This window comes from Leopardus geoffroyi, chromosome B2 (genome assembly GCF_018350155.1).
Source record: "Leopardus geoffroyi isolate Oge1 chromosome B2, O.geoffroyi_Oge1_pat1.0, whole genome shotgun sequence".
NCBI classification, from domain to species: domain Eukaryota; kingdom Metazoa; phylum Chordata; class Mammalia; order Carnivora; family Felidae; genus Leopardus; species Leopardus geoffroyi.
Genome location: NC_059332.1, coordinates 8,725,712 through 8,753,461, shown reverse-complemented (window position 1 = coordinate 8,753,461; position 27,750 = coordinate 8,725,712). Strand labels below are relative to the sequence as shown.

At 40.4% G+C, this 27,750-nt stretch overlaps 1 protein-coding gene across 8 annotated transcripts in view; it reads left to right on the top strand.

Moving 5' to 3' along the window:
- The window catches only part of CDKAL1 (CDK5 regulatory subunit associated protein 1 like 1), a 715,645-nt gene that overhangs the window by 155,154 nt on the left and 532,741 nt on the right, over nucleotides 1-27,750 (top strand). For all 8 annotated transcript variants that reach the window (XM_045497247.1, XM_045497246.1, XM_045497240.1 and 5 more), the window contains one exon: nucleotides 24,405-24,501. In XM_045497247.1, coding sequence (XP_045353203.1) covers nucleotides 24,405-24,501 — 97 coding nt within the window. The remainder of the gene's footprint in view (nucleotides 1-24,404; nucleotides 24,502-27,750) is intronic.

The following is a 27,750-nucleotide window of genomic DNA, read 5'->3' as shown; positions in this document are numbered from 1 at the left end:
TGGGGAAATTCAGCCCTTGGTATTCTTGTCATGTGTCACTTTGGATGTTTGTGAGCTGGTAATATTTACTTTATATAAATGCTTGACTGATGTAAATCAGACAAATGAAAAGGCCAGTGGTTTATAGATACACATTAAGGCAGAAAAGCAATAATTTTTAGAAGTCTCTCGACCAGTTTTTGAAGTGAGAAAAATCCTTAATTGGATTTTTTTCTTCTTTTCCTCTGCTACTATGTTTTTCCCTTCCCTGTGTTCTTTTGCTTTTGGGTTTATGTTTTTCAAGCCGACTTAATGTTATTGAGAAACATTTCAAAGCATTTGTCACTGGAGTAGTTTATCCCTTAATTAATGGTGAGGCTGTTTTGCAGACAGGTGATACACTTTAATGTATTACAGAGAGTTGTTGGTTATTGATTACTGATGAATAAATTACTGCCATTTTTAATCATCAGAAAACTTCTTTTGAGGATAATTAATCAGATTCATGCATTTCTTAACCAGTGTAGGATTATCATCTTTTTTTAGTTACAAGAATGAACCTGCCTGCCTCTGCCCTGGGTAAATTCAGGAGAGAGGAGACAGGTTTCTAGGTTTGTATTTTGATCTTTACTTTTATTAGGCAGATGAAAAGTGTACTTGCTTAAAAATTACTTCAAACTGCCTTTCTTGTTGAGTAGGTTTTGAACTACCTGCTTGACAGATGGTGTTGGAAGTAATTACTGAAATCATGTGTTTACCTGCACGTGGACATGTGTTCACCAGATGCACCCTGTTTACCCAGTGCTGCTGATTTCTTAAAGAAATATGTACCTTCTGGATAGAGTTGCATAACTTAGGAGAAAAGCTCTCTGCCAGCCAGAGCCCTCAGTCTCTCTCGGTTTCAGAATTTTGCAGAATCCGTTGTGGTCAGAACCATTTACCTCTGGTAGAGTGGTTGGTGAGGATAGGCCAAAGAAACACTTTTGCAACATTGTTTCCCTTTCCTTCTTTTGATTTCCTTCCTCTACAGAATCATTTAAGAAATAGTCCTACCCCCCCCCCCCCATATTGTATATTCAACAGTAGTACTAGTGATCAATCTTTTATTATGATGGTTATGGTTCAGTGTATTGTTGTATTATTTGTACTCAGTATTTTTAGAAATGCGTTTTCCAGATCACATGTTAAAGATGTAGTCATCCTTCCCATTTCTAAATTCTGATTTTGGAGGTCTGGCTTTTTGGATTAAGTGTTGGTTGTGTGTGTGTGTGTGTGTGTTTTAACAACTCATAGGTAATTCCTGTATTCGTGAAGATTGAGAATAACTGCTTTATTTTATTTATTAACCATCAAAACCTGATTTATGTTTTCCACCTCATTTCTCTTTTACTTCTGTTAAAAAAAAAAAAGCTAAGAAAAAAAGATAGTGCCCCCTTTTGAGCATGTATGCCTTGAGTGTTCAGTTTTGAAACAGTACATTTAACTGTCTGTAAACCCTGAGAGACAAGGAAAGTCATTGTTTGAAGATTTTGACAGGTGCAGAACTGTAATTACAGGCCTGGGCAGCACAGCAGCTGGCAGGCCTGACCTGTGACAGGTCTGACCTGAGTTAAGGCGCCTAAATTTCATGGCAAGCTCAGATTTGTTTTATAGTATGAAATCCACCTTCTGCCACAAAACGTTTCTACTGATTCAGACTAGATACCAGCTGCAAAGGGAGGCATAGATGCAGAATATTGAGAAAGAAAACTTGCCATTGAGCTACCTTTTGTATGACTTCGGGACCAGATGGAACTTGTATAGATGAATTCTAAAATTGATTTACACATCGACTGAAATAAATCACTCAACACCCGGTGGTACACGGCACTTACATGTGAGGAGGGTGGTCTGCTGGCCTTTTTTTTTTTTTTTTTTTTTTTTTTGCTTTTTATGTTACCTGTTTCTAAAACATTAAATTTTGTTTTAAATATTTATTTATTTGGGGGATAACTCAATTGGGGGAGAGGCAGAGAGAGGGGAACAGGATCTGAAGCGGGCTCTGTCAGCCTGTCAGCACAGAGCCTGATGTGGGGCTCGAACCCACGAACCACAAGATCATGACCTGAGCTGAAGTTGGACTCTCAACCGACTGAGCCACCCAGGCGCCCGTAAAACAGTTTTTTTTTTAGTCATGTGAGTATATCTGACTTTTGTAAAGAGTTATGTCTGAGTTGTATTTTTTTTTTTTTAGGTCTTCATAGAGAGTAAAGCAAATCTGTAATGAGATTTATCACCATCGGGTTCCGTTAGGCAGTCAGGCACCTTAAGAACACCAGCTTTGTTGCTGACCCGTAAAGCATCCCGCTCATGGCCAGCAGTCTTTGCCTCCACACCCCGTGTTTTCACCCTGGAAAGCGGCAGTTTGGAAAGCACAGGCTTTTGCTAGAGCAGAAATAAAAAGACGGTGATTTGTGGGCTCAGTGTGACCCATAGATGAGTCTTCTTGCTTGTACAGTGTTTTAAAATTTTGACCGTTTCTCATTTAGGAATCGGTCTTTCTGGCTTTCCTGGAAGCACTGACGATTCACAGTCCCAGGCCTGCATTCCTGTGGGTGGGGGAGGCGAGTACCAGGTGCCCCTTTCCCGTCCTTTGGATTGCCCTGGTCCTTTCCTTCCTGCTGTTTGCTCGCTTCTGTTACCTGCCTGCACACGGCGAGCTGATGGCCCTCGTACTAGAAGAGGTGTGGGCTTAAAGGTGGACACACCTGAAGAGGAAGGACAACATGAGCGATTTCTGGAACGTTGATCCAACTAACGGGCTGGTTTGTCTCGTGCTCTGTTCGCCCCGTGCTCATTCCATTACTCCCTGTCATGCTTGCATTGTTTTCCTCTTCACTGTTATAAGAATTGAACTACTAGAAACTTTAAAAAAAAAAATGCTTATTTACTTCGAGCAAGCGTGAGAGAGAATCCCAAGCTGGCTCAGTGCTGCCAGCACAGAGCCCGATGTGGGGCTGGATCCCATGACACTGAGATCACAACCTGAGCCACAGTCAAGAGTCAAACATTTAACCGGCTGAGCCACCCAGGTGCCCAGGAACATAGACGGTTTTAAAGTTCTGGGCATCTCGAGGGTTAGGGCAGATCCTAGTAGAACGCCATGGTGGGTGACTTAAGTGAGAGCAGCACAGTGGTACCCTTTACAAAGTGGGCAAGAAGGAGTGGAAGGATCCCAGAGATTAAAACTGTTCTAGAAAGGAGAGAAGAAACGGGTCTCTTTTTCCTTCTCTTCATACTCCTGTACTGTTTGGTGTTTTAGCTCTATGGTTTTTCTTTGTCTGATTAGGAGGAGAGAGGAAACCTGGGGAAGAGTTGAGTTTCATTTATCTACGAATCTCACTTCTACAACATATGGGGGGAAAACCACCCCCACTGCAGGTCGACTTGGTGCATAGTGGGCTCACACGCCGTGTCGGTCGGAGTTTTGTTGATTGAAGTTAGTACAGAAGGAGTGCCATAGACTAGGAGTTGAGAAACGGTGGACTGGAGACAGATCTAGCTTGGTTCCTGTTCTTGTAAATAAAGTTTTATGGGACAGACACAGTTGCAACCATTAGTTTGTATACCGTCTGTGGCTGTTTTCGTGTTAAAAGGATTGAGAAGTTGTGACTGATACCGTATGGCTTGCAAAATCTAAAATATTTATTATCTTGCACTTTACAGGAGAAAAAAATGTGATGATTTTTATGTAGAAGGTTATGTTCAAAAAAGAAGAAAAACAGCCCTTTTATATGGTGTAAGTTATTTTTGTTGAAGACAAAGGGAATTAGATGTGTGATTGATTTTCAAAATTAATATGGCTTTTTGGTGATTTTGCAAATGTTGTGTATAGAGTTATTGTTCTGTTTGAATGAAATGAAAATTTTATGCCAAGGACCTCAGTGGGGCTATGATTTTATGATGTCATTTACAGCAGCTGTTTCTGGGGAAGATTATAATAGCTGATGGGAAGACATGAAGTAAGACAATTAGTCAAAACGCGATACAATATTAGCAAAAATTAGTAAAATAAAAATTTGGTTAAGTTTGGGCCACAGCTGGTTTTGGAGGGAAGAGTAGAATGGCAGTAAGTATGAAAGCATGATGTTACTTAACTAGCTTCACACGTAATATTTTCAGGAGCATATTTAATGCACAGATGTGGACATATGGTCCGTTATGGTGTTAATTGAAACTTTGAAAGTTTTAGTTATTAGGGGAATTGTGAACGTTCATCTAATATTCACATTAGACATTAATAAACTTACGTCTTTAGTGTTGTTTTCAATTTTGAGAACATTTAAAAATAGCAGGCCTGTATTGTGGGATTTATTCACCATGATTATTGAGTGTGTCAAGAATGAACACTGTTGTAGGCACTAGGATTTCAGCACTGAGTAAAATAAAACACTAAATAAGCACTTCCCATTGCTGTTGTGCAGGAAAAAAACCCTAAAGATGCTTCTGAGCTTCCATGGGCGGGGTGGCGGAGTGGAGGGGGGGAACAGATAAACATTCATCAACTCAAGCATTTCTTGAGTTGTACCAAGTGCTCTTTTAAGTCCTAAGGATATAAGCGATAGGAAAGCAAATTTTTGTCTTTTATGTAGCTTCTGTTGTAGTTGGATAAAAGGGGTACCGTAGAAGTTGGGTAACAAATGCCATGAAGGAAATGAAAGAAAGGTCTTGGGGATGTTATTTTCGTTGGGGTGGTCAAGAAAGAGTTCTTTCACAAGGTGATGTTTCAGCAGGCACCTGAATGAAGTAAGGTAATGAGCAACGGGCACGTTTGAGAGAACATTCCAGGCAGAGGCAATAGCAACGAACAAGCACTGGGATAGGTGTATGCTTGGTTGTTTAAGGAACAGTAAAGAGAAGTCATTGTGGTTGGTGTTGAAGGAGCCAGGGGGAAGATGCTAGGAGATGTTTTGTTTTCTACTCAGTGCATAGCTCTGAATATATATCAGAGGTGAAGTTCCACGGGACCACGCTAAATCCTTTATAAATCTATATGACAACAGTTTAGAAGGAGAAAATAAGGGTCTGTGGAAGATGTCCCTAGACCAGAAGTCAGGAAATAATAGAGTTAATTTGCTCATTGTTCCTCAAATTAAATCTCACTTCTGTGAATCTCTTTGTGATTTACTCTTTCAAAATGGAATTCTACACGGTCCAGTCCAGGGCCCTGAGGCCTGTGTAAATTGTTGAATTTATGGAGTGCCAATACCCATTACAGGGTGGCCATCCAGTGAATTTGTAACAAAGAGTGTGAGGCTTGAATAAATGGGTCAGAAAGCCTGACTCAAACGAGAATAACAATTCACATTCAATTAAAATGTGCACAGCCTGCAATAATTTTTCATTGCACCAGGGTTAAGGAGAAAGTGGAAGTAGGAAGATAATTAATAGTTGTAAATTTAAAAGTCAGCTCTATTCCGAGTGTTAATTTTTTCCTGGAAGTGTTTTACAAAATGGTCAAGTTCCTGAAATTGTAGAAACACTGATCATGGTATTTATAATTGTGAGGCGTGCTAGGTAGCTGACCTCAAGTGTGAACTAATTAACTTAGGGCTTGTGTAATATGCTTTAGCAAAAGTAGATATTTAAAAATAATTGACCTGTTTTTTTTTTCATTTTACAAATGACAATATTTAAGGTGCTTTAATTTATTTTAATATCACCGAGCACATTTTTATGGTGATTCTTTCAGCTTTAATGCAGGTAGGTATCAATAGATGAAACTTTTTTCTGGCATAATACGATCATTAGGCTTATTCACAAAATGTATGTCTTATAAAGAACATCATCATTCACAAGTATTTTAAAGCTACTGTATTTGAAAGAGTGCAGGTTTTCGAAACTCATCAGTTGTAATGATTATTGAAATGCCATACAAAGACAAGACAAATGTGTAGTGTTGGGAGAGGTATTTCTACTGGGAAGGCAGGCACCCACATGTCAACAGGTTGGGTTAAAAAAGTTCTTTTGCAAAGACTTGCTGGAATTAAGGACTCATTTTTCCTGAAGAGTAATAATGTATATGGTAGTTTGATTTTTAGGCAAACCCAGAATGTATTAGGAATATCTATCTGTTTCATGCATTTTCACAGGACTCTGGTACTAGTTTTGAGCAGACCTAATTTCCAGTAAAAAGCTACAGATTTTCTTTCTCTTGGTGTACGTGATTCGGCAGCATACTCCCTCTTGAGTCTGTTTAGGATTAAACAGACTTTTCTGTTTGCTGTTTACCCATGTGGTGGGTAAGGTCGTCTGTGTTCATAGAGGAGTTGCTTTAGGAGTTGGGTTTACAGGTGAGGCGGTGAGGCTCTTACTGACATCCTCAAACATGTAATCAGCTCTTTCCAGGGCAGCGAGTCTTACCCATGGGTCTCCACGCCCATGATTACCAGCCACAAGAAGAATGAGATAATGGGGAGGGCCGTGTCCCTGACCACCCATTTGTTCCCCATTTTCTCAGATGGTGGGTGATGGTGAAGGCTGGACACATTGGGCTGGGATAGGTGGGCCTTCTCTGCTTCCAGCCCTGTGGCATGTCCTGTGAAGATCCCTTTGCCTAATTCGGATGCTTTATCAAGGGATGCCCACCCCCTCACTAGCTGTGCCTGGTGTGGGGAGGCGAAGCTGTTGGGGCAGAACCTTGGCTGGAATGCTGTGTGGTGGAGGGGAAGGGAAGGGAAGGAAAAGTAAATCACTCAGTCTAACTTCTTTTGCTGTATTACGTTATGCTTCCCCCAGCCCCTTTCTGGTGAATTTGAGGTAGTTTTCAGATGCCCGTAGGTTGACCCAACCAGCTTCAGCCTACTTCTCACTCTTCAAATTCTATGAAAGGTGTCCTACAAGACAAATTTTAGTGAAACTGGGCACACTTTTCTCCTTACTCCTGGCTTTATTTCAGATTTGTAACATTTTACCTTTATTTACTCAGACCAAAGTATTCATTTAATTCAGCCCCCTCATTTTACAACAGAGGGAATGGAATACCCTCAAATAACTAAGTATAAATATATATGTGTCTGTCTGTGTTTGTGTATGTTATTGATCTGTGTTCTACAAGTAATAAATAATCCAGGAGTACAGCGTCTGTCTTACCTGCTGTTCTCTCTATGATGTGAAGCGATGAGTCACATGAGTAATTGTATTACTTGTGTAAAGTACTTGGAAGACAGTTTCACTTGCATTAAGTCCTGTGCTGCATGTCATAAAGATGAAAAGTTTGAGCCATCTGTTACTTAAAAAAAACACACACACAACACTTTACCCTGGTATATACCACCTGGTGTTTAACTAGGCCTGGGGATCTGTTCCAGTTCTAGCACTGCTTCATTGTACAAATATTGGGGTGAGGATGGGGAGGGTATGGTGACAGCTTCTGTGACTTGGGAAGGGCCTCTTTCACTGAGTCTCGAACAATGTTATTTGGATCATTGTTATTTCCTATTGTGGCTTGCCTGTCATTAAAAACAATTTTGTCTTAATTTTGAAAATTGGACGTGAGGAGTAACATTACACAAAAACAACATTACACAATGATGGAGATAATGTTCTGTGCAGCATGATTTAATTTGGAGCCGTGGATGGCCACCTGCTGGGCCTTTGTTCTTGGGGCAGTCTGGCCGGTGGCCCCAGTGTTTTGGGTCTTCGGTTGGTCACGTGGCTGTTGAGATCTGCCTGGGTTAGTTGCAAGCCATTAATCTGGTCGCACAGGACGATGGGATATTTGACTGCTGGGTTTTTGAATTAAGAAAACAAATCCCTTTTAAAGCTATTATTCAGCAATCACAGAATGCTTTTAACATGTTGATATAACATCAGAGTCTTTACATTTTATCTAGGGGTAGCCTATTCTTATCTACAACATAAAAAAAAAATCCAGTACTATTTGGCATTATGGTAACTAGCTACCATATAGCACCTGTCTGCTTACCCACTGTGGTGGAGTTACCCTGTAATTCAGTGACTAACCTTGGGACACTTTTGAGAGTGACAGCCACTAATATTTATGCTGGGATAAAAGGTGAAGACAAGGACATATGGTCACTCTGTTTTTAAGGCTTGGTCATTTTTTACTGTCCTCTGTGATCAGGAATAACCAAATATTCCATATGTATTTAAGGATAATTCTTATATTTAAATTGCATTAATTGTGGCTGATATGGTCCTTGAGACAGAGAAGGTACTCAAATCAATATTTTCAAATTGAATAAATGTTTACATTTTAAAAAATTAAAACTTCTGCCAAGTATCTTTAAAAATGTACATTTTAAAACAGCTTTTGCATAAGACTCTTCTCTGGTTTCCTGATATGCGGGTTCAGTCTCAGGCTTCCCTATAGTGTGATATTGTCTGTTGATCTATGATGTGAACTCTTAAATCACTGTAATACATAGCATCTTAAAAGGATGGGCAAGCACTTAAAAATTGTAGTTGCCTGTTGTATCTAAAATAATTTAAACTGCATACTAGTAGAGGGAGCCATTTGGTCAAGTGCTTATTATGACTTGTCCCCGTAACTTATTTACTTTTTCTTATTACTTGAAGTTGTGAAATGATTCATTGGCTACCTAGCAATTCCTTAAATTTCTTCTGAGAAAATAGGGCAGTCAATCCATTTAGTTGTCTGATAGTATGTAGAGATTTTCATAGTATGGAAAGATGGAGATTTCGGATGCTTTTTCATGCTCAGCTTTACTCTTGTGTTTATCACTTTGGACACTTTCAGCAGTGTTCTCTCTCTTCACGAGCACTAATGCATTACATATAAGACATAGGAATTTCTCTCCTTTTTTAGATGAGGTAATAAAAAAGGTGTTTGTTGCCCATCTGCCCATCTCGTGAGATGGATTGGATTTAACTGAACACTGAAATGTGGGTTGCAGTGTTGGGGGTTTTGGAAGTCAGTTGTGGTTTAGAGGGACTCTGTGATGCAGGGCTGGGAACTTTGGTGTTTTCTTCTGGTCCACGGTAGGTGTTTTTAAGAGAGCTGTCAGAAGATCTTGGGTTCTCGACCATGTGAATTGATTGGTTTAAACATCCCATTTGTCCTGGTCTCCCTGTTTCTAATATGAAAGAGTTGAAACACGCTATTTAGACCTCCGTTTCTTTATCCTTTGTGTGTGCACGTGTGTCCTGAGGGTTTCATAGGCTTGTTCCTTTTGTATCTTTCCCTATTGCTGTCTACCACTCTGGTCTGATTTCTTTCTCTTGATCTTTCTGTTTTTTTTCTTCTTGTTCTCAAGCCTTGCCTTTTTCACCTGAGTAAAAGAGTTCACAAAGTCTTCTTTATCTCTACCCTAATTGTTCCTAGTATTCAGATACTGGTCATGACAGAACTTGCGTGGGTGCCTCATGATTTTTATACAGTAGAACCGAATTCATGAGGAAGATGGTTATTTACTTGTTAATTATCTTTTCATTCTCTGTGGCAGGAGAAGCTTCAAGGGCAGGCGTGCTGTTTTGTTTACAGCTATATCCCCAGAGCCTGGAGGGATGCTGGGTGCCCAATAACTGTTTTAATAAAAAGAATAGATTAAAAAAATAAAAACAAAACAGTGAAAGAAAGGGACACCTGGCTGGCTCAGTCAGTAGAGCATGTGACTCGTGATCCTGGGGCCAAGCCCCATGTTGTTGGGGAGGGGGAGGGGAGACTGTTTTTAAAATAAAAAAAAGTTAAGAATAGAAATGCCATAGCTTTCCGATAGTTTACCAAATCAAATATTATTTAGGAAGAGTCATGGAGTTCCTTTGCTTTATAGAAACTGTCTTGAACTTTGGCTGGCACTTGAACCATTTAATGAGGGAGAAGTTACTTTGGAGTGATTTTTCCTGTAATAATGCAGGTGTATAGTCTCTTTCCTTTCTAGCACTTGTAGTCCCTAGACTTGATTTGACTACTTTTATCAGTTAAGATCCTTTTTGTTGGAAGTAATAGAAATCTCAGCTGAAACTCACATAAGCAATAAAAAAGTGGCTTATTCTCACAAGTCCAAGAAGGCTTCAGAGTGGGTTGCTTTAACTTGGTGTTGTCATAAGAGACCCAGTTTCCTTGGTTCTTTTTACTCTCCCTTTTGCTACCTTTGCTTCATCCTTAAAGCTTGTGCTTTCTGTGATTATGAGGACAGGAGTGGCAGGGGAGTCTTTATTTTCCTTGTTCGTATCTAGTTGGAAGAAGACTGGCTTTTCTTCATTGAAGACCTGAGCAAGACTTCTTCGTGCATCATTGGTCCGAACTGACTTTGGACTGCTCTCCCTGAACACGGGCAGGGAGACGGAAGTGCATTTGGCTTGGACTAATAATCATCTCAAGTGAAATAGATGTTGGTTCCAACTGCGCTGCTCACGAAAATCCCATGTGAATTAACCTTTATAAATACGTTTTTAAAGACCGTTGATTTCCTGAACTCCAAGATAAGACTTCCCAGAGTAATTAGGTTCATAACCAAGAGGATGCTGGGTAAAGTCAACATTATCATCATAATCACTTCATTAGGGAAATTACAGCATTTAAATTTAAAAACGTGACAGTTTTTGTTCTGTCTTCCCAAGTTTATTAAATGTGCCACATTGTTTTTGTAAAGTAGAAAGTAGGTTTTTGTAAAGTAGAAAGTAGAAATTGGAACTATGACTCCCCCTTAAGTGTGTTGGCACTGATAACAATTGATATGTTTAAATTATTTAAGTAAAATGAAATCTTGTTGACCAGAAATACCTGGAAAAAGATAAGTAGGACATAGTGAAGCTTACTGAAAAAAAAAAAAAAATAAATAAGTCAATATATAAGGTAACGTGCATCTGTTACCTTAACTTACTAAAAGGTTTCTGATTTACTTGGAGTTATGGTAATGGATTATTTTCATTTGGCGAAGAATTCTTAGTAAGTGTTTTTACTAAGCAGCATGGAAGCGTTATGATATTGTGGAGGAAGCCCAGAATTAGGAGCTGAAACCCAAATTTCTCTCATTTTCCCACCGACACAGTAGAGAGGATGGTCTCAGGTGAGCTCACTCACCTGTCCTGTTGCGTCTCATCACTTCCAGGACTTGAGAGCAGTTGTGTACTCATCCGTGACCGAGTGAGGTATCCCGGCTTGTGAAAATCTAATGGCCTACCACTCTCATGAAGACCTGAGTGGAGATACTTTTTTGCTTCAGGTTTTAAAGTGAAGTAGTCGGGGTGCCTGGGTGGCTCAGTCGGTTGAGCGTCTGACTTCAGCTCAGGTCATGATCTCACGGTTCGTGGGTTCGAGCCCCGCGTCTGGCTCTGTGCTGACAGCTTGGAGCCTGGAGCCTGCTTCGGATTCTGTGTCTCACTCTCTCTCTGCCCTTCCCCTGCTCATGCTCGCTCTCTGTCTCTCTCTCTCTCTGTCTCAAAAATAAATTAAACATTTAAAAAATTAAAAAAAAAAGTGAAGTAGTCATCTTTCTCCTTCAGAAGGTAGAACTCTCCCACAGGCGTTCTGATTTCTGTGAGCACACCAAGTGTTTCTTTTTGCTTTAAATAGTGGAGACCAATGTGAATTCGTCTCTTATTCTTTTCCTTTAAGTTTATTTATTTATTTTGAGAGAGAGAGAGAGAGAGAGAGAGCGAGCGCTCATGTGGGAGGAGCTGAGAGAGACAGTAGAGGATCCCAAGCAGGTTCCACACTGTCAGTGTGGAGATGGATGCAGGGCCCAAACTCATGTACCGGGAGATCATGACCTGAGCTGAAATCAAGAGTCGGACGCTTAACTGACTGAGCCACCCAGGCGCCCCATTTCGTCTCTTATTCTTGTATTCCGTTTTCCAGCTCACTTCTCTGAACCTCATTTTCCTAGTTTGTAATGTGAGGCTCTCTCCCTTAACACTTAGATTCTTCTTGAGGGTTGCATGAGGCAGCACATGATGCCTGTGGAAGTTGCTCTGGAAAAATCTAAAGCAGAATAATTTCTAGAAACATGGACAGTGAGCTGCACAGGACCACACCTTAGGCTCCCATCTTTTGTCTTATTGAGACTTTTGTCTCTCCCCCGCCGCCATTAGAGACTTAGTATAGTGACTTGGGTATTCAGGACCTTGATGTGTGGGGGTTGAAATTTGAACCCTATAAACTGGAGGTGAAAGAATGTATTGCTTGTTTTTTAATAGTTTATTATTCTAACATGCAAAACCCACAAACTTTCCCTTTTATCACCATTTTACAAGTGGATGTATGAAACAACTAGAATTTAAAATCGGAAAATGATTTTTTCCCTTACATTTGTATTTGCTAATTTTCAAATCTACTGAAGTTTCTTCTCCTATCAGCTGGGTGTAAAAAAAATTGCACATAGATTGCAGCTTTTTGGGGGGGAGTTTTCAGAGAAATTTTACTTTTTTCTAATAAAAATGTAAATATTTGGAAAAGAAAACTTTCCTACTGATGTATTTGGTATTACCCTTGTGGAATTTTGGTGGGAAGTACTACTTTTGGAGACAGATAGTTCCTGCCATAGTCACAGACTCTTAGTGCTAGGATCGGCCTCAGGGTTCGTGTTGTTTTACCATTTTCCTGTCTGTGTGAGAAAATTAAGGCTCAGAGAGGAAGATTTGTCTTCCTGTCAGTTATGGAACAAGCCGGGCCGCGAGTCGAGGTCTCTGGAGCGCCAGTTTGGGGTTTTGCTCCTTGAAGCGGCCTGCCTCTCAAAGCCCCGCTTGCGTTCTCAGGAAGAAGGGGTGCAAGTGTGCGTGTGCAGGGCAGCCCTGCACACAGACCTGGGTCCTGGGCGCCCTCCGCGCCTTCAACGCTCCGGCCCGCGCGGTGGCCGGCCGCCGCCACGTACAGCAGATGCGCAGGTCCTCTTGGGGGCCTGTCTTTGAACCCTCACGAGCAGTTCTGAATGACTGGGTCTTTTCCCTGTCGTTTAGTGACCTGTGACAGGGATGGCTGGAGGATGTGTCTGCAGACTAACTGTAGTCTTCAGCTAACCGTGACATCCTGTTTATACGCCATGGGTTAAAACCACTTTCATGTGGCTTCTGAGATATATAGGAAGGTTCACAAGACTTTAGAGACAGCTACCACAGTTGTACTTTTCTTCCCCTTTTTGTGGACTGGGAAATTTCTGGTTATTTAGCGCTACAGTATTTTTTTTTTTTTTTTTTTTTTTGGTATTAGATATTTGTCTTCTGTTTAACTCCTTCATTATAAAATACGGTATAAGTTTAGAAACCACAGAGAAGTGTACAGGTTAGTGAATTATTTTAAGTCAGACATCCCTGTAGCTACCACCCAGTTGCTTGGCCACACTGGAAACCCTTCGATGCTTCCCGCCACGGCTGCAGCTTTCTCCCTCCGTCCACAAGTGACCAAGCGCTGCCTTGACTTTTGTAATAATCACTTCTTAGATGGCTTTATCACCCAAGTTTTCTGTTTAAAAATTTTTTTTTTTTTTCAACGTTTATTTATTTTTGGGACAGAGAGAGACAGAGCATGAACGGGGGAGGGGCAGAGAGAGAGGGAGACACAGAATCGGAAACACGCTCCAGGCTCTGAGCCATCAGCCCAGAGCCTGACGCGGGGCTCGAACTCACGGACCGCGAGATCATGACCTGGCTGAAGTCGGACGCTTAACCGACTGCGCCACCCAGGCACCCCCCCCCCCAAGTTTTCTGTTTAGACGATAAAGTTCAATCTTGCCCATTTAAAAAAACCTTATATGTATTTTTGGAGCATATATATATATATATATATATATATGTATATATTCACTTCTGTGCATTGGTAAACTGTGGAGTTACTTAAAGGAGAAATTGACTGATTTCAATAGAATTCAGAGAAAAATTTCTGGAGGGAAACGGAACTTCAAAATTAGCCACAAACATTGCCTCTAACCTTTGTAATTAAAAAAAGTCTCCTGAGAACGACCTGTTTTGTTTGTAAGGTAAAGCGAAATGGATAATTGATGGGATTATGTAGTTAAAGCAAACCAAATCTTCTCTTTTCTTCCTTAGCATGTATAATTTTGCGTCCAGAATATTTCGCACTTGCTACATTGAGATCGTTCAGTAACCATTCGTTGATTATATAAAAACGTCTTAATTGTGGCAGTCCTGTGTAGCGTCTTCCTGTGCGCACACAGCTTTTTGGTCCTCCTGGTGACACTGAACACAGCCTCCGAGGCACCATGAGCACATTCTCTTCTCTTACGTGCCTCTCGGAGGGAGTACGTGGTCCCTTTTTGTATGACTGCTGAACTTTCGTGTCTTCACAGTAGACGGTGGTGGGAATGAAGAAAACCTATTTTCTTGTGTATTACAGTATGGTTTCATGTGTTCACGTCAAATTGTTAAATGGCGAGTGCCGTCTGCTGGGTCATTTCACTCGATCGTTTCAGTTGATGTTGGTGTGAGTGGTATTAGCGTGATGGCAGCGTGAGTGTGGTCACATTTGTCCTTTGGCTGGCACTGCAGAAGTGGAAGTGTGGTGGCACCTTCTCCACCCCCCACCGCCCACGCCCGCCCACCAGTTGTTGGTATTCGGGTGTTTTCACATAGAATGGGGGGGGGCCGTGTCTGTTTCGCTGAGGTTTTGCTTGCTGGAACTAGAAGTGAGCCCTGTCGCTCCAGGATTCGTCCGGGCCCAACTATGTTAGGTGCTCTCGTCAAAGAATTTTTTTTCCCTCGTGAAGTTATAAAGTAGTTGCATTTGTTATAAATACCTTTCTTATCTGAGGTCAGATTAATCATAAGCAATAGCTGTATTACTTTTGTGAAGATGTAAATAGAATTGTATTTTTTATGAAGGAGTGAGGGAAGGGACAAAGTAGAGAGTTGAGGGGAAAGTTGTGCTGCTTATAATCAGTAAGAAAATAATTCTTAAGAATATGATAGTAATTCTTACGAATTGTTTATTTGATCTGTGAGAGTGAAGATCGTGATAGGATTTACTATAAAATTCATGTGGAAATAAGTGGTGTTGGCACTGATCGCATGTAGTTCATCTGATTGGATCATCTGTTTCTGACGATGAAGAAGATTCCTGTGTAATGGTAGTTTTATTAAATTTTAAGAGACATAAACATGGCTGTTAATCACAACTTTAGTTAATGACTCATCCTAGTATTATTTCCTGGTCTTACGTGTTCTTTCAGAATTTACTGAATTGCAAGAAGGGGTTTTGTTTTTAAGTTTATGTATTTAGTTTTGAGGGAGGGAGACAGGGGGCAGAGGGGAGGGGCAGAGAGAGAATCCCAAGCAGGCTCTGAGCTGCCCAGAGCGACTGAGCCAGCCAGGAGCCTCTCCCCCAAGAAGTTTTTTGAAAATGTATTCGAAGGTGTGTAAAGTGAATCACATCTAGGCATTGCCCTCGAGGAGCTCATAGTTTCGTAGGGGGAGACAGGTCTGTTGCAGGAATTACAGTTCTATAAGTCAGTGCTGAATGTTACAAATCATTTGTTGTAGGAACAAGTACATAATTTAGGACAGTGATTTTTCTGAATTAGCTAGTTCACTTAGAATATGTTAAAAATGAGTTGTTTATGGTGCCCTGATAATATTCTCTACCTCTTGTCCCTCCGGTGAAACAGAGGGATTTTGCAGGAGTTAAAGCTTGCTGAAGCCCAGTTAAGGCAGGTTTGAAGAAAGTTTCTTTTCTCTTGCCTCTGTTCTGTAGATGGGGATTCCATATTCCATTACTGTATGGATTAGTCAAGGAGACAACTCTTACTTTTACCTGGGCATGAGTGTCTCTTGGTTAGCCACTTTTTATTGTATTATTTTAAATTAAGACAAAAATTTTTTAACGTTTATTTATTTTTGAGAGAGACAGAGACAGAATGCTAGTGGGTTAGGGACAGAGAGAGAGGGAGACACAGGATGTGAAGCAGGCTCCAGGCTCTGAGCTGTCAGCACGGGGCCCCATGCGGGGTTCGAACTCATGAGCTGTGAGATCATGACCTGACCCCAGGTGGGACACTTAACCGACTGAGCCACCCAGGCACCCCTTATTGTATTATTTTAAATAACAAAGTGCTTTTCTGTTACCCCCTCCAGAGGATCAGCTTTTACATTAACTAATGCCTCTTTGGATAAGTGACTTTGAAAAAGGCACAAAAGGCTTGGAAATCTTGTTTAGGAACTTTTTATAAGTTTCTGATATTTTTTCATTCAGACTGTGTAGCCAATTCCAAAACCCGGTGGATCTCCCCCAGAAACCAGGTTGGGATCTACTGGTACCCCAGCTCAAATTGTATTCAGGATGGACTAGAAATAAGCCCATGTGTGCATTTTCCTTCTGAACTTTGATTCCTTTAGTTCAATTTTTAGTTGGAATCAGAACTGTATACTTCCCTATTCGTTCCTCAAAATATAACCTAGATTTCTGTTGTAATTTAATTTTTGTTTTTCTTGGTAAATGTGATAATTAAAGTACAATGAGATGTGCAAATTGGACAGTGAATTGAATAAATGTAACAGCTGATCTCTTTTCACTGTCAGTTTTTAAAGGTCTTCTGATATACTGATAGACTCTTGAGATTGCTTGCTTTCTTTTTCCATTTTCTTCTTTGTTTTGTTTCTTTCCTCTGTCCAAGGGTATTACCATCTAAAGTGTTTGCTATGAAGAGTGTCAGGATATTGATCTTAGGGGAGATGAACTAACTACAGATTTGCTTTTCATTTTATGAAATGAATTCTCCATAATAGGAATACATCTGTCGTAACTTTAGGTTACTTTTTGTGTTGGTCCTTTTAAGGAAGGAGTGTCTTGCTTACTTTAATTAGCTTAACAAGAAGGAAATGATTGATTTGAATGGTAACTGCTGCCTAAGTCTTAAATGCAGTTTTAAAGGTGGTGAAGTATCATGTATATAGTGGTCAGATTTTCTGAGCTTCACTCCTCTTACTTTTCCTTGGATCTCGAAGTTACAAGGTACAAATAATCATTGAACCTTAAACTTCGTAATGTAGGGGAGGAAAAAAGAAACAACCTTTGTGTGTACTTTCTTAGGTTCATCCACTGGGGCTTGGGAATCAATCTGATAAAAGATGGATTAACAGGGGGAAAAAACCAAATTTAGGTATGCAGGGGTAGTTCATGAGGACACGTGACCTAAGGAGGAGGTTGCAATTTGGAGATTGTATGCCATCTTAACAAAGGGGTAAGAGTAGAGAGGAGCAAAGATGAAGGAGAAAGGGTTTGGGGTTCCTTGGGGAGAGGGAATTTATGGTAAGGTGATTAGAAATACGTGGGAAATGAGGGTTGTTTAGTAGGGTTGGTTATGCAGATATGAGATGGTTTGAGTTGTCTCTGGAGTAGTTCTCTTCCTGATACTGGAGAGAGTGATGCCTTCACACATGGAGATTTATGTTCTTCATTTAACCTCATTGTTGGGGGATTGGGCTCTTTTCCTGAGCCTGCTATTTCTTTTTCCTTTTTTCTTTTTTAAGTTTGTATATTTTTAGAGAGAGAGAGAGAGAGTGAGAGTGTGCATCAGTGGGGGAGGGGCAGAGAGGAGGAGAGACAGAATCCCAAGGAGGCTCTGCACCATCAGCACAGAGCCCGATGTGGGACTTGAACCCTGAGATCATGACCTGAGCCCAAATCAAGAGACATATGCTCAACTGACTGCACCATCCCGGTGCCCCCTGAGCCTGCTGTTTCTTAATTGCTTTTTGCTCAAAATAATCTTCTTGTCAAAGTGCTGCATTTTGCGGTGGCATATTCTGGCCCTCTTCAATGACTAAACAAAGTTCTGGGTGACTTGTAGCATTGTACCAGATTTTAGGAGGCTTACTTAACCTTTATTTGAGCCTGCATTAACTTCTTCCTGTTTGAACTCAGAACACTAATATTCTTTTGAAGTAATTCATCAAAAATCCTAGTATTAAGGTATTTTTTAATAACATATACAACATGTTAGTATAGTACTACATGTGTACGTTTTACATACAACTGTATGTATTTATGTATCTGGGTTATCGCCCTCTTTTTTATGCTGGTGAGTTCTTCGATTAAAAGTTTTGGTGGCCACTTGATATCTGACGAGCCTCTAAGCATATACTGCACACACATTTCATTAACGAATTTGTGAACATCATATATATATCAAGTGAGGCTGTTGATGGTCATCATTTATTCCAGAGGTTTCATAGATCCATTGTGTAACAGTTAGAAGTGGCGGTGGGTGAATTGAGTAGACAAGCTAGAAATGACGTGTTGAGAGGTAAGAGCCAACACAAAAGGACGAGAAGAATCCATCTGTGTGGCTTCCCGAGATTATTTATCACTGGGCCACACGGCCTTAAGATCTTGGTAACCCTTGGCTACTGACATCATTATATTGAAGCAAAGGGCAGTGATGGATGACTGTCAGTTCTGTCTTTACCTTGGGCAAGCTATTTCATCTTTCTGAGCCTCTGTTTTCTCTTTTATAAAATGAAATCACAGGGCTAGAAAGTTTGGGGTGTCTCTTACAGATGTGAAATTCTCTGTCTGCAGTGCTGAAGGCAGTCAGCTGCGGGTACAGTTGGAGTCACCGTATTTTGCACCAATAGGAAATGCAGGCGTGCCATACAAATATTTTAGAAACATTTCCTTTGGAATGGTTACCTATTTTTTTGACCATACGTGGTTTGGGATGTAGGCCAGTGTAGGGGATAAGGCTTCAGGAGGTGAAAGAAGGCAAATTTGGGTGAATAAGTGGGAGCTAATTAACGGGCAAAGACAAGTGTTCAATGATTAAAAAGGCAGACTTGATGGGGTTTATCAATCTTGAAAATAACCATCCAAATGTGTATTCATATATGTAACTGGGGATAGATACCTGCAGACATTCAAGTCCAGAGTAACTGGGGTTTCGTCTCATGATCGCGAGACTCAATGTTATTTTAACTAAACCTAGTTATGTCACCTGGAAAGCCAGCTTGACATGACATACATTTCCATTGCTCGAAAACTGAAGCCCCAATTCTGTAAGACAATTAAGCACCCCTACTATCTGGTTTCTAAAGCTAGTGGCTTAAAAGTTGTATCCAAAGCACTAAAAGCCACAGGTTTTTTCTCTGATTCAGAAATTCAGCATCAGGACTCTTGGGCAGGATAACGGTAGGTCAGTCAACAGCAAGTCCATTCTCCCAGTTGTTTTTCCAAAAATTGTAGAATTATTCCTAATACATCTTGTTCTCTTGCATTCAGTCCGTCACCAAAATCCGCTGCCTGTACCCGGAAGAGTGCCCAGGTTCCACCCACTTTTCACAACCTCTGCTGCTACCTCCAGGAACATGTCTGCCCGGTCTCCTTCCACCTCTGTCCCCTCATGGTTTACTCTCAGCACAGCACTCAGAGTGATCTTTGTAAAGCGTGTGCCAGAACAAAGCACCCCTCTCCTCCTTCCTCGACTGCCTGTTCCAAAATTTACAAGAGGCATCATGGTTGTTGAAGTATATCATGCATACAGATCCTTATTTGCTGAGATATTTTTATGTTTCACATGGCTACATGTCTAACTATAAATACTTCAAATAGGTGTTCCCTTAAATATTTGCAGAGAATACTCAACATGCAGAGACTGAAGACTGTGCTTGCTTTGTACAGAAACAGATTGATTTGACTCTCTTTTTAGTGCTGTTGTGTGGAAGTTTTTATGAGTATATCCATGTGCATTTAGAAAGGTGAAAGATCATGGGGCACCTGGGTAGCTGAGTCGGTTAAGCATCCGATTTGGCTCAGGTCATGATCTCACGGGTTCAAGCCCCATGTCGGGCTCTGTGCTGCAGATTCTGTGTTTCCATCCCTCCCTCTCTCTTCTGTCAAAAATAAATAGACATTTAAAAAAAGTGAAAAAAAAAAAAAAAAGAAATGTAAAAGATCAGATATATATCTAAGAAATACTTTTTCATGAAAGAGAACTTTGGTTGAAGACCGAGTCATTATTAGGAGTATTGTATCGATTAAGCATCACATCGAAGGGGAGATGGGTGTAATAGGAAAAAAGAACACGGAGAGAGAAGCAGCATTTCCTCCCTGCCTGCTTCTTGTGAAGAACTGTGTTTTTCTTGATTTTATTTCTTGAGTGTATTACTCTGCTATGAGATCGTTCACAAAAAACAGAAAAACAGGAACTGTCGAATACTGTTTCTACTTTGAGGACCTTCGATACATTATAATCCCCATAAATTTCTGTGTGGTTTTAATCAAGAAATGTTTGCTCTAATTTTTATTACACGATCGAAACCCAAGTTGGATTTCTATTCTGAGATCTGGTGTGCAAGGAACAGGGGATCTTGGGTGCCCGTCTGAGCTCCAGCACCAACTCAGTGTGTGAACATTGGGCTTCAGTTACTGCATCTTCTTGACTCTCAGTTTTCTCATTTGCGAAATAAAGCAAATGATATTATGTGATCTTTATTTTTTACGATTTCTGTGAATTTTAAGGTTCTGAACAAATTATCTCTTGTATTTAGTAGTTGACAGAAAAGAGGGAAAGGTTTCTTTATGTTTTCTGCATCACTCTAGTGCTGTAGTCAAGGATATGTCTCTAATTTTAGAAGTGTGTTTTAGGAAAATAAGGATGATTATAGTGAATTAGTTTTACATGTAATTTTTATTTGATTTAACATTTCAAGGCTATCTAAAATGAAAACATGGAAATTCATGCTACCTTAAACTTTCTTAAGGTATTATTGTTACCAACGTTCATATTTTGAAGGATAAAAGGTTTTAAAAATGTGTCTGTGCTGAGTACTTTCTAAAGAAATTGTTTTATGGGCTTTTATTAACCGGAACAAAGCTCACTAAACAAAAAGAACAGGATGTAAGAAGGGAATGTTTAGAACAAGAGGACTCAGAGAAATTGTGTTCAAGCCTTTGCTGCTTTATTTGGTCACATATAAAATGAGGCATTAACATTCCATAACGGGGCTGTGATTTTTGCTTTGATTCTAATTCTGGTCTACCCTAGCATTTTAAGTCCAAATTCAATAAAAGTGTGAAATAATATTCTAAATAAATCACTTGTTCAAGCATCTCTGTTTTGAACTTTTCCTCTTAATTTTCTGGTGTTGTGCTTACTCCCTGAAAATCAGCCTTGGACTGTTTTATGACCTGGTTTAGTGTTTATAATGTCACTGGAACATTTTCCCTGGATTGTTGTACATATTGGCTGTACGGTTTTCAAATGTTACGGAGCTAACTGCATAATGGTTAACCCGATGAAGTGCCGTGGGAATGCCGTGTAAGTGCTGATCCTGATGATTATTGTTGTTAAAGTATAGGTGTTGGTGGTGATGTTACCTCCTTTTTGTTTTCCACACTAGTATTTGTATCCTGTGGAAATGTTTCTATAGCTCTAAAGAGCCTTAAAGTTTTGTACTCAACCAGATTGTCTCCACACCTTTCGGGACTGTTCTATCCAGGGTTACCAACCGTCACATTAGCTTCATTCCCAGCTGGCTGACTTGAATGTCTGGAAACCTGATAGGCATTCGTGGAACCTCAGATTAAGTGTTTCCTGTGTGAATTTGTTGCTTTCTGTTCCAGTACTCAGCCAGCTGCTTCTTTGGGCCAAATCAGACCTGCTTCCTATTTTTGTAAATGAAGCTTTATTGGAACAGACACACACACACACACACGTAATGTTATATATGATTGCTTTTACATTAAGGTGGCAGAGTTGAGACTCTTCCAACAGAGACCTGTGAGTAGCAAAGGCTAGGGTATTTACTCTCTAGCTCTTTATATAAGAGGTATGCTGATCCCTCTTTGACTCAAAACCTTGGCATCACTTTGGATTCCTCCTTGGGTTTTCCCCAAATATATTTAAGAGGAAAACCCATCTCCTTTCCTTTAATCTTTCTTTTTTCAGATCTTTCACCTGCATTCAGGTCCTCACATCCTTTAGCCTAGAGTATTAAATAAATTTCCCCACCTCTTGGCTCCTTCTCCCCTTATGTTTCATTTTATGTCTTGCCATCAGCGTGATGTTCCTAAGATTTGGTGCCACTCTTTGTCCGCTCTGCCACCAGAACACTTCCCCATTCCCACTAACTTCAATAGAAACTCCCCAGCCTCTCTCTTAAGGTTCCTTCCATAATATAAGCTTTGCCAGTCTCCCTCATACAGGAATTCTGTAGTGTAACACTTTCCTCTGACAGTCTTGTCTTCGTCCATGCGGGAACAACCGCCTTGGGCTCTCTGTCTGCATTTTCCACCTTCTCCTCCTACCGTCTGCCCTAAAAACCCCCTCAAGTTTGTTTGGAAGTGTTTACTGTCTGTTTCTGTCTGCATATTCCTTTTCCCTCCCTGATACATATATGTATAGCCTGTGCCTCTTTCTTCACTAGTGGCATTTTATTTGATGCTGTGTTGTTGATGTCCTTTTACGTCTCATCCGTTATAAACCAGAAGCTTGTTGAGTGCAAAGTGCATGTGTTCCCTTAAACTCTCAACGTCATGTCTTAGATGTGCTTAATAATTTAAGTAATTGAGTCACATTATAGGAGGCAGGCCTTCTAATTTGAATGTAATTATTGGTGACCTCACAGACTCGCTTGGATGTTTGCAGTGATTCTGGGTGTTAGAGGGAATTCTTGAGGAAACCAGATGTCACTTCCTCATGTAGATTGTTAATGTAAATGGAAAGATTTTTTTCGTCTGATAAGGTATTTCACATTTACCGCAAGAAAACTGTTTGTGTGCGGTGATGTGTATGGTGCTGATAAACACAAGTAGAAGCAGCAGGCAGAGCCAGGCAGGAATTCTCTTGGATGTGGTAAGCAATCTACCAAACTCAGATTTTTTTGATTCCGTTAACACGTTCCCGCCAGCCCCACCCCCAGGATTCCAAGAGGAAAAATTATACCAAAGCACTCTAATAAGTTATTGAAGTGAAACCCTTATAGATGATGTTAGAATAGTCTTTTACACTCTGCTTATCCGTTCATTCAGTCATTCCCTGCATTCCTCCCGGAAGGTTTTGATGTGGCTGTCAATTCCAGATAGCTGGTTCTGTTAATCCCAGGGTTTTTGGGGGGGCCTCCTGTTCTGAGTTTGTTCTCTGGAAAAAGTTGAGAAAAACAAAACAATGTGCCAGGTGTAGAGACTTTTCACTTCACAGTGGTATGTTCCCGAAACTGAGTTGCTGATACCCTTAACTTCCTCAAATGGTTTTAGAAACAGAGATTGCCAGGGGGCGGCCAGGAAGACAGTTTGGTGTATAAAGCGTAGTACCCAAGCATGTGGCAAAAAGGAAAAAAAAAAAAAAAAAAAAAAGGAACAAAGCGTCACTATATTCCAAAACCCACACACTTGAAAAAGAATTAAAGACTTGAAAATGTAATTTTAATTGGGCAAAGGACATGCATAGTTTCCAGGAAAAGATATCCGCTCTGCTGGGTTCACCACTGTTTTCTAGCACATAGTCAGTGTTTGCTGTATACACGCATGTGAGATAAATGAGTAACACAGATGCATAAAATATATCCCAACCTTCTTCTAAGTAAAAAAATGCTTCATAACTGGAAATGTATGCCTTTGAATCGGCATTTCTACTCTCTGGAATTTATTCTAGGGAAATAATTAGCATAGATTTCACATTTATGTTTCCATAATCGTGGAACACTTTCTCAAATACTCAAAGATGTCTATCTGTCCATCCACATGTATATGTACATATGTTGTTAGCATAAGTTAGCATAAGCACTTAAGCTTATGCATAAGTCTCCAGGGAACAAAACTGGGAGATATATGAATTCCCAGGATAGAAAGGGTATTATACCTTCTATTTCTTTAACTTTTGTTTGATTTTTTTGAAAGTATATTTTATTTTTATACTGATCAAACGACTGAGAAGTTATAGAATGAGTTTTAGGTACATTTTCATTAGTAATTAAAATAACTTATTTGAATGGCTAACTTGTCTATCTAGAAAGTGTGTTTTTTTAAGTTTGTTCATTTTTAGAGAGAGGGAGGGAGGGAGAACAAACGGGGGAGGGGCAGAGAGGAGAGACAGAATCCTAAGCAGCCCAGAGCCCAATGTGAGGTTCAGACTCCCGGACCGTGAGATCATGACCTGAACCGAGATTAAGAGGCAGAAGCTCAACTGACCACGCCGCCCAGGGGCCCCTAGAAAGTGTGGTTTGTAAGAGTGCTTTATATCCTTGAGAATTCTGTGGAAGTACATTTTTTGGTTTTGTATTGGGACGGTAACGAAAGACATTATCAGGTTGGAGTGCTGTTGTGTCCTTTAATGGTGTGATCAATGGATGCACAGTTCAGAAGTCTTACAGTGTTTTCTTGCAGCGGTTGTAAGAAAATCCAGCTTCTTGGTAGAATGGCTTCTTATGATTTGGAGAACTTCTATGCACTTACATCAGTTTCCAAGGGTATACTTGTGAGCAAAAGAACGACACTGTTTTTCTCTTCATCTTTCTAGAAAAGCTCAAGAGGAGAACAAGAAAATTGTGCTAGCTGGATGTGTTCCTCAAGCCCAGCCTCGGCAGGACTACCTTAAAGGACTGAGTATCATCGGGGTAAGCTTGTACCTGACGGGGAGGACAGAAAATCCTAGGTTGTTGAAACACGTGATAGGCCCACATTTGATTTGCTCTTTCTGTGTTATTGACAAGCTCTGTTATGCTTCCGACTACCTGTCAACACACTTCCCCTGTTGCCGCTGAAATTTTGTCATGTCTGTGTAACTTTTTCACCTTAGCACAAAAGAATGTTCCAGATTTTCATGTTGAAAACACCAAACATTACGAAGCCATAGTATGGGATTTAGGTCCATTACTAACCCCTGGCCTTTGTCTGCCTGTCCCGTGCTGCGTTTTGCCATGGTGTACGTTATCATTGTACTTTTCCCATCCCACGGACCCATCTGTCATCCCTCCAGCACACGGATGCCTTTTTCTGGAACGCCCCACTTCTGCTCCTCTCTCCCTTCTGCAACATGATTCGTTCCGTTCAGCCTCCTCTGACCCCTGCGCGGCCTTCCGCAATCCTGTGCCTCAGTTCCTGGGTCGCAGCTCACTGTGCGGTTACCTGTCATCTGCTCTCTCATCGCAGCATTCCACAGAGTTGTGATTTTACCTTGACTCTGAGAATTTTTTGATTAAGGCCACCTTTCTACTTAAATCATTAACTTTACAGGACAGCTTTTCAGTCTTTTTTAAAACTCTAACCATGTTACTCCAGCCTTTCCCATGATGCCTGACATACAGTAGGCACTCAAGAAGTGCTTGGTGACCGGCTGAAGGAAAGAATCTTCCTACTGTATTTTGGTCATTGGCATGCCTTCTTCCCTGTGGGGCACTTAGCATTGTGAAGTCAGGACACTTCCTGTCTGTTCCCCCTCTCTCATTCTTTGTGGCCATCACTGTTCACAAAAGGCCCGAGGGTAGCTGGCCTTTAGTTGGTATTTGTGACCACATGGTGGTACTTCGTCCTCCTCACCACCCTCCAAGGGCTGTACTCAACCTGCTCAGCAATCTTCTTTTTTTTTTTTTTTTTAAATTTTTTTTTTCAACGTTTATTTATTTTTGGGACAGAGAGAGACAGAGCATGAACGCGGGAGGGGCAGAGAGAGAGGGAGACACAGAGTCGGAAACAGGCTCCAGGCTCTGAGCCATCAGCCCAGAGCCCGACGCGGGGCTCGAACTCACGGACCGCGAGATCGTGACCTGGCTGAAGTCGGACGCTTAACCGACTGCGCCACCCAGGCGCCCCTCAGCAATCTTCTTTTAAAGTAGGCTTTGTTGATTTTTTAAAGAAATATAAAAATTCAGTATGCGCATAAAAAAATTACATGAATAATTGGCACCTGGAATGAGGTTTATTGGATTTTTATTTATTTTATATACTACTGACAAGTTTTGTTTTCTTTTAAGATTTTATTTTTTTAAGTAATCTCCATACCAATGTGGGGCTCGAGCTTATAACCCCAAGATTAAGAGCCGCACGCTCCGCCAGCTGAGCCAGCCAGGCGCCCCGTTATCGACAACTTGTTATAGTGTGTTCTCAGTGTAATGAACTTGTTTTCTGCTGTCGAGTCCTTGCCCCACTAGCAAATTTAATAATCTGTGAGCAAACATTCTCGTGTTAAACAGAACCTGAATGTTTGAGAAGTTTAGTTTGTTTTCACCATTTGTCTGTTTACTTTATGATTTCTCCTGGTTTAAGGGATGAAATGAATATGGACTCCCAAGTTATGTTTTCAGGTCAGACTAACTTTCTCCATAAACATAGTCCTGCTGTGTTAGGGAAATAGGAAACTCGTTAGAATTCGGATTTAGAGATGGAACGTGGCAAAAACATAGGATTCCTCTTAGATTTCACCTCAAGGAATTCAGTTATCGGAATAGCATAATTTCTTTAGTATGACAAAGCCTCTTCTCTGTGTACAGTTTGGTACCATCTTCCTGAACTCTGCTGTGTGCAGCGATGGGCTCAGAATATGTTAGGAGGTAGGGGGCATTCTAAGGGAGGATGCCCGGTGCCAGCAATGGGGAAGATTATCTCAGGGGTGATACCGTCTCATGGCTTTGGCGACTAACGTCTCCCTCTTCCCCATTTAGTCCAGTATCTTTTGCGTTCTGTTTCCTAATCGCGTTTAGTTACCACAGAAGTTCTTAAGACTTACTTATTTTGCTCCTTTATGAGAATGGAGAAATAAGGTCACAGGTTTTGAAAAGGGAATACAAGGAATATTCATAATTCCATCCCTGAAACACAGTAAGTATAAGTTTGCTTATCCCCTTCACTTTTTTCCCCTCATTGTGTCCCTCGTCTGTTTTTTAATGTAAGCTCTATGCCCAACGTGGGACTTGAACTCATGACCCCGAGATCAAAAATTGCATGCTCTACCGACTGAGCCAGCCAGGCACCCCACCTTTAGACTCGTACACATTTGACTTACTGTAATCTCCAAACCATTTTTATCCTTATGTCTCCATGAGGTTTTAAACCATTTTAAATCTTGTGCTCTCTTCGGTATTACATGTACTAAACCACTTTAAATCTTGCATTAGCACTCTATTGAAGGATATGCCATCATTTACTTAACTATTCTTGTTGGATATAAGGGTTTTCTAGTTTTTAGGAAGCATACATCATATATCGATGTCCACAAAGGGCTTTTTATTTTAATTGCAAGTCAGTATATTGTGAGAAGTTTCCGAACGTGGATTCACACTATTGGTGACACTGTTTGAGTTGTAAGTTAATTGTGTCTTCAGTAGTTAGTGTTCCAATGAAGCTATGAGATTCGACTACTCTTTGTAAACATCATTTTTAGAGCAGTTGTTAAGTGGCAGCATGTATATAACATGTATCATAACTGACTGTATATAAAAACCTTGTCCATAAACTGAGGGTTGATGGTGGGAGGGAGGGAGGGGAAGGTGGGTGATGGGTATTGAGGAGGGCACCTTTTGGGATGAGCAGTGGGTGTTGTATGGAAACCAATTTGACAATAAATTTCATATATTGAAAAAAAATTAAAATAAAATTAAAAAAAAAAAAAAACCTTGCCCATAGAACCTAAACTTTAAAAAATCTGGAGTAGGAAACCAAAATCATCTATAACTGGTGTTTGAAAAGACCTGTTTCTGAAGATAATTGTTAGAATTGCTACAAAAATGGAAACCTTCTGAGATAGAGTGAGTTTCCCTGAAATAAAGAAATGAATTAATTGATTTATACAAAGAAAAAAATTCTGAAGTATAAAAAAATATGAAGATGTTTAAGTTCATTGACTCAATAGGAAACTAGTTTTTTTTTTT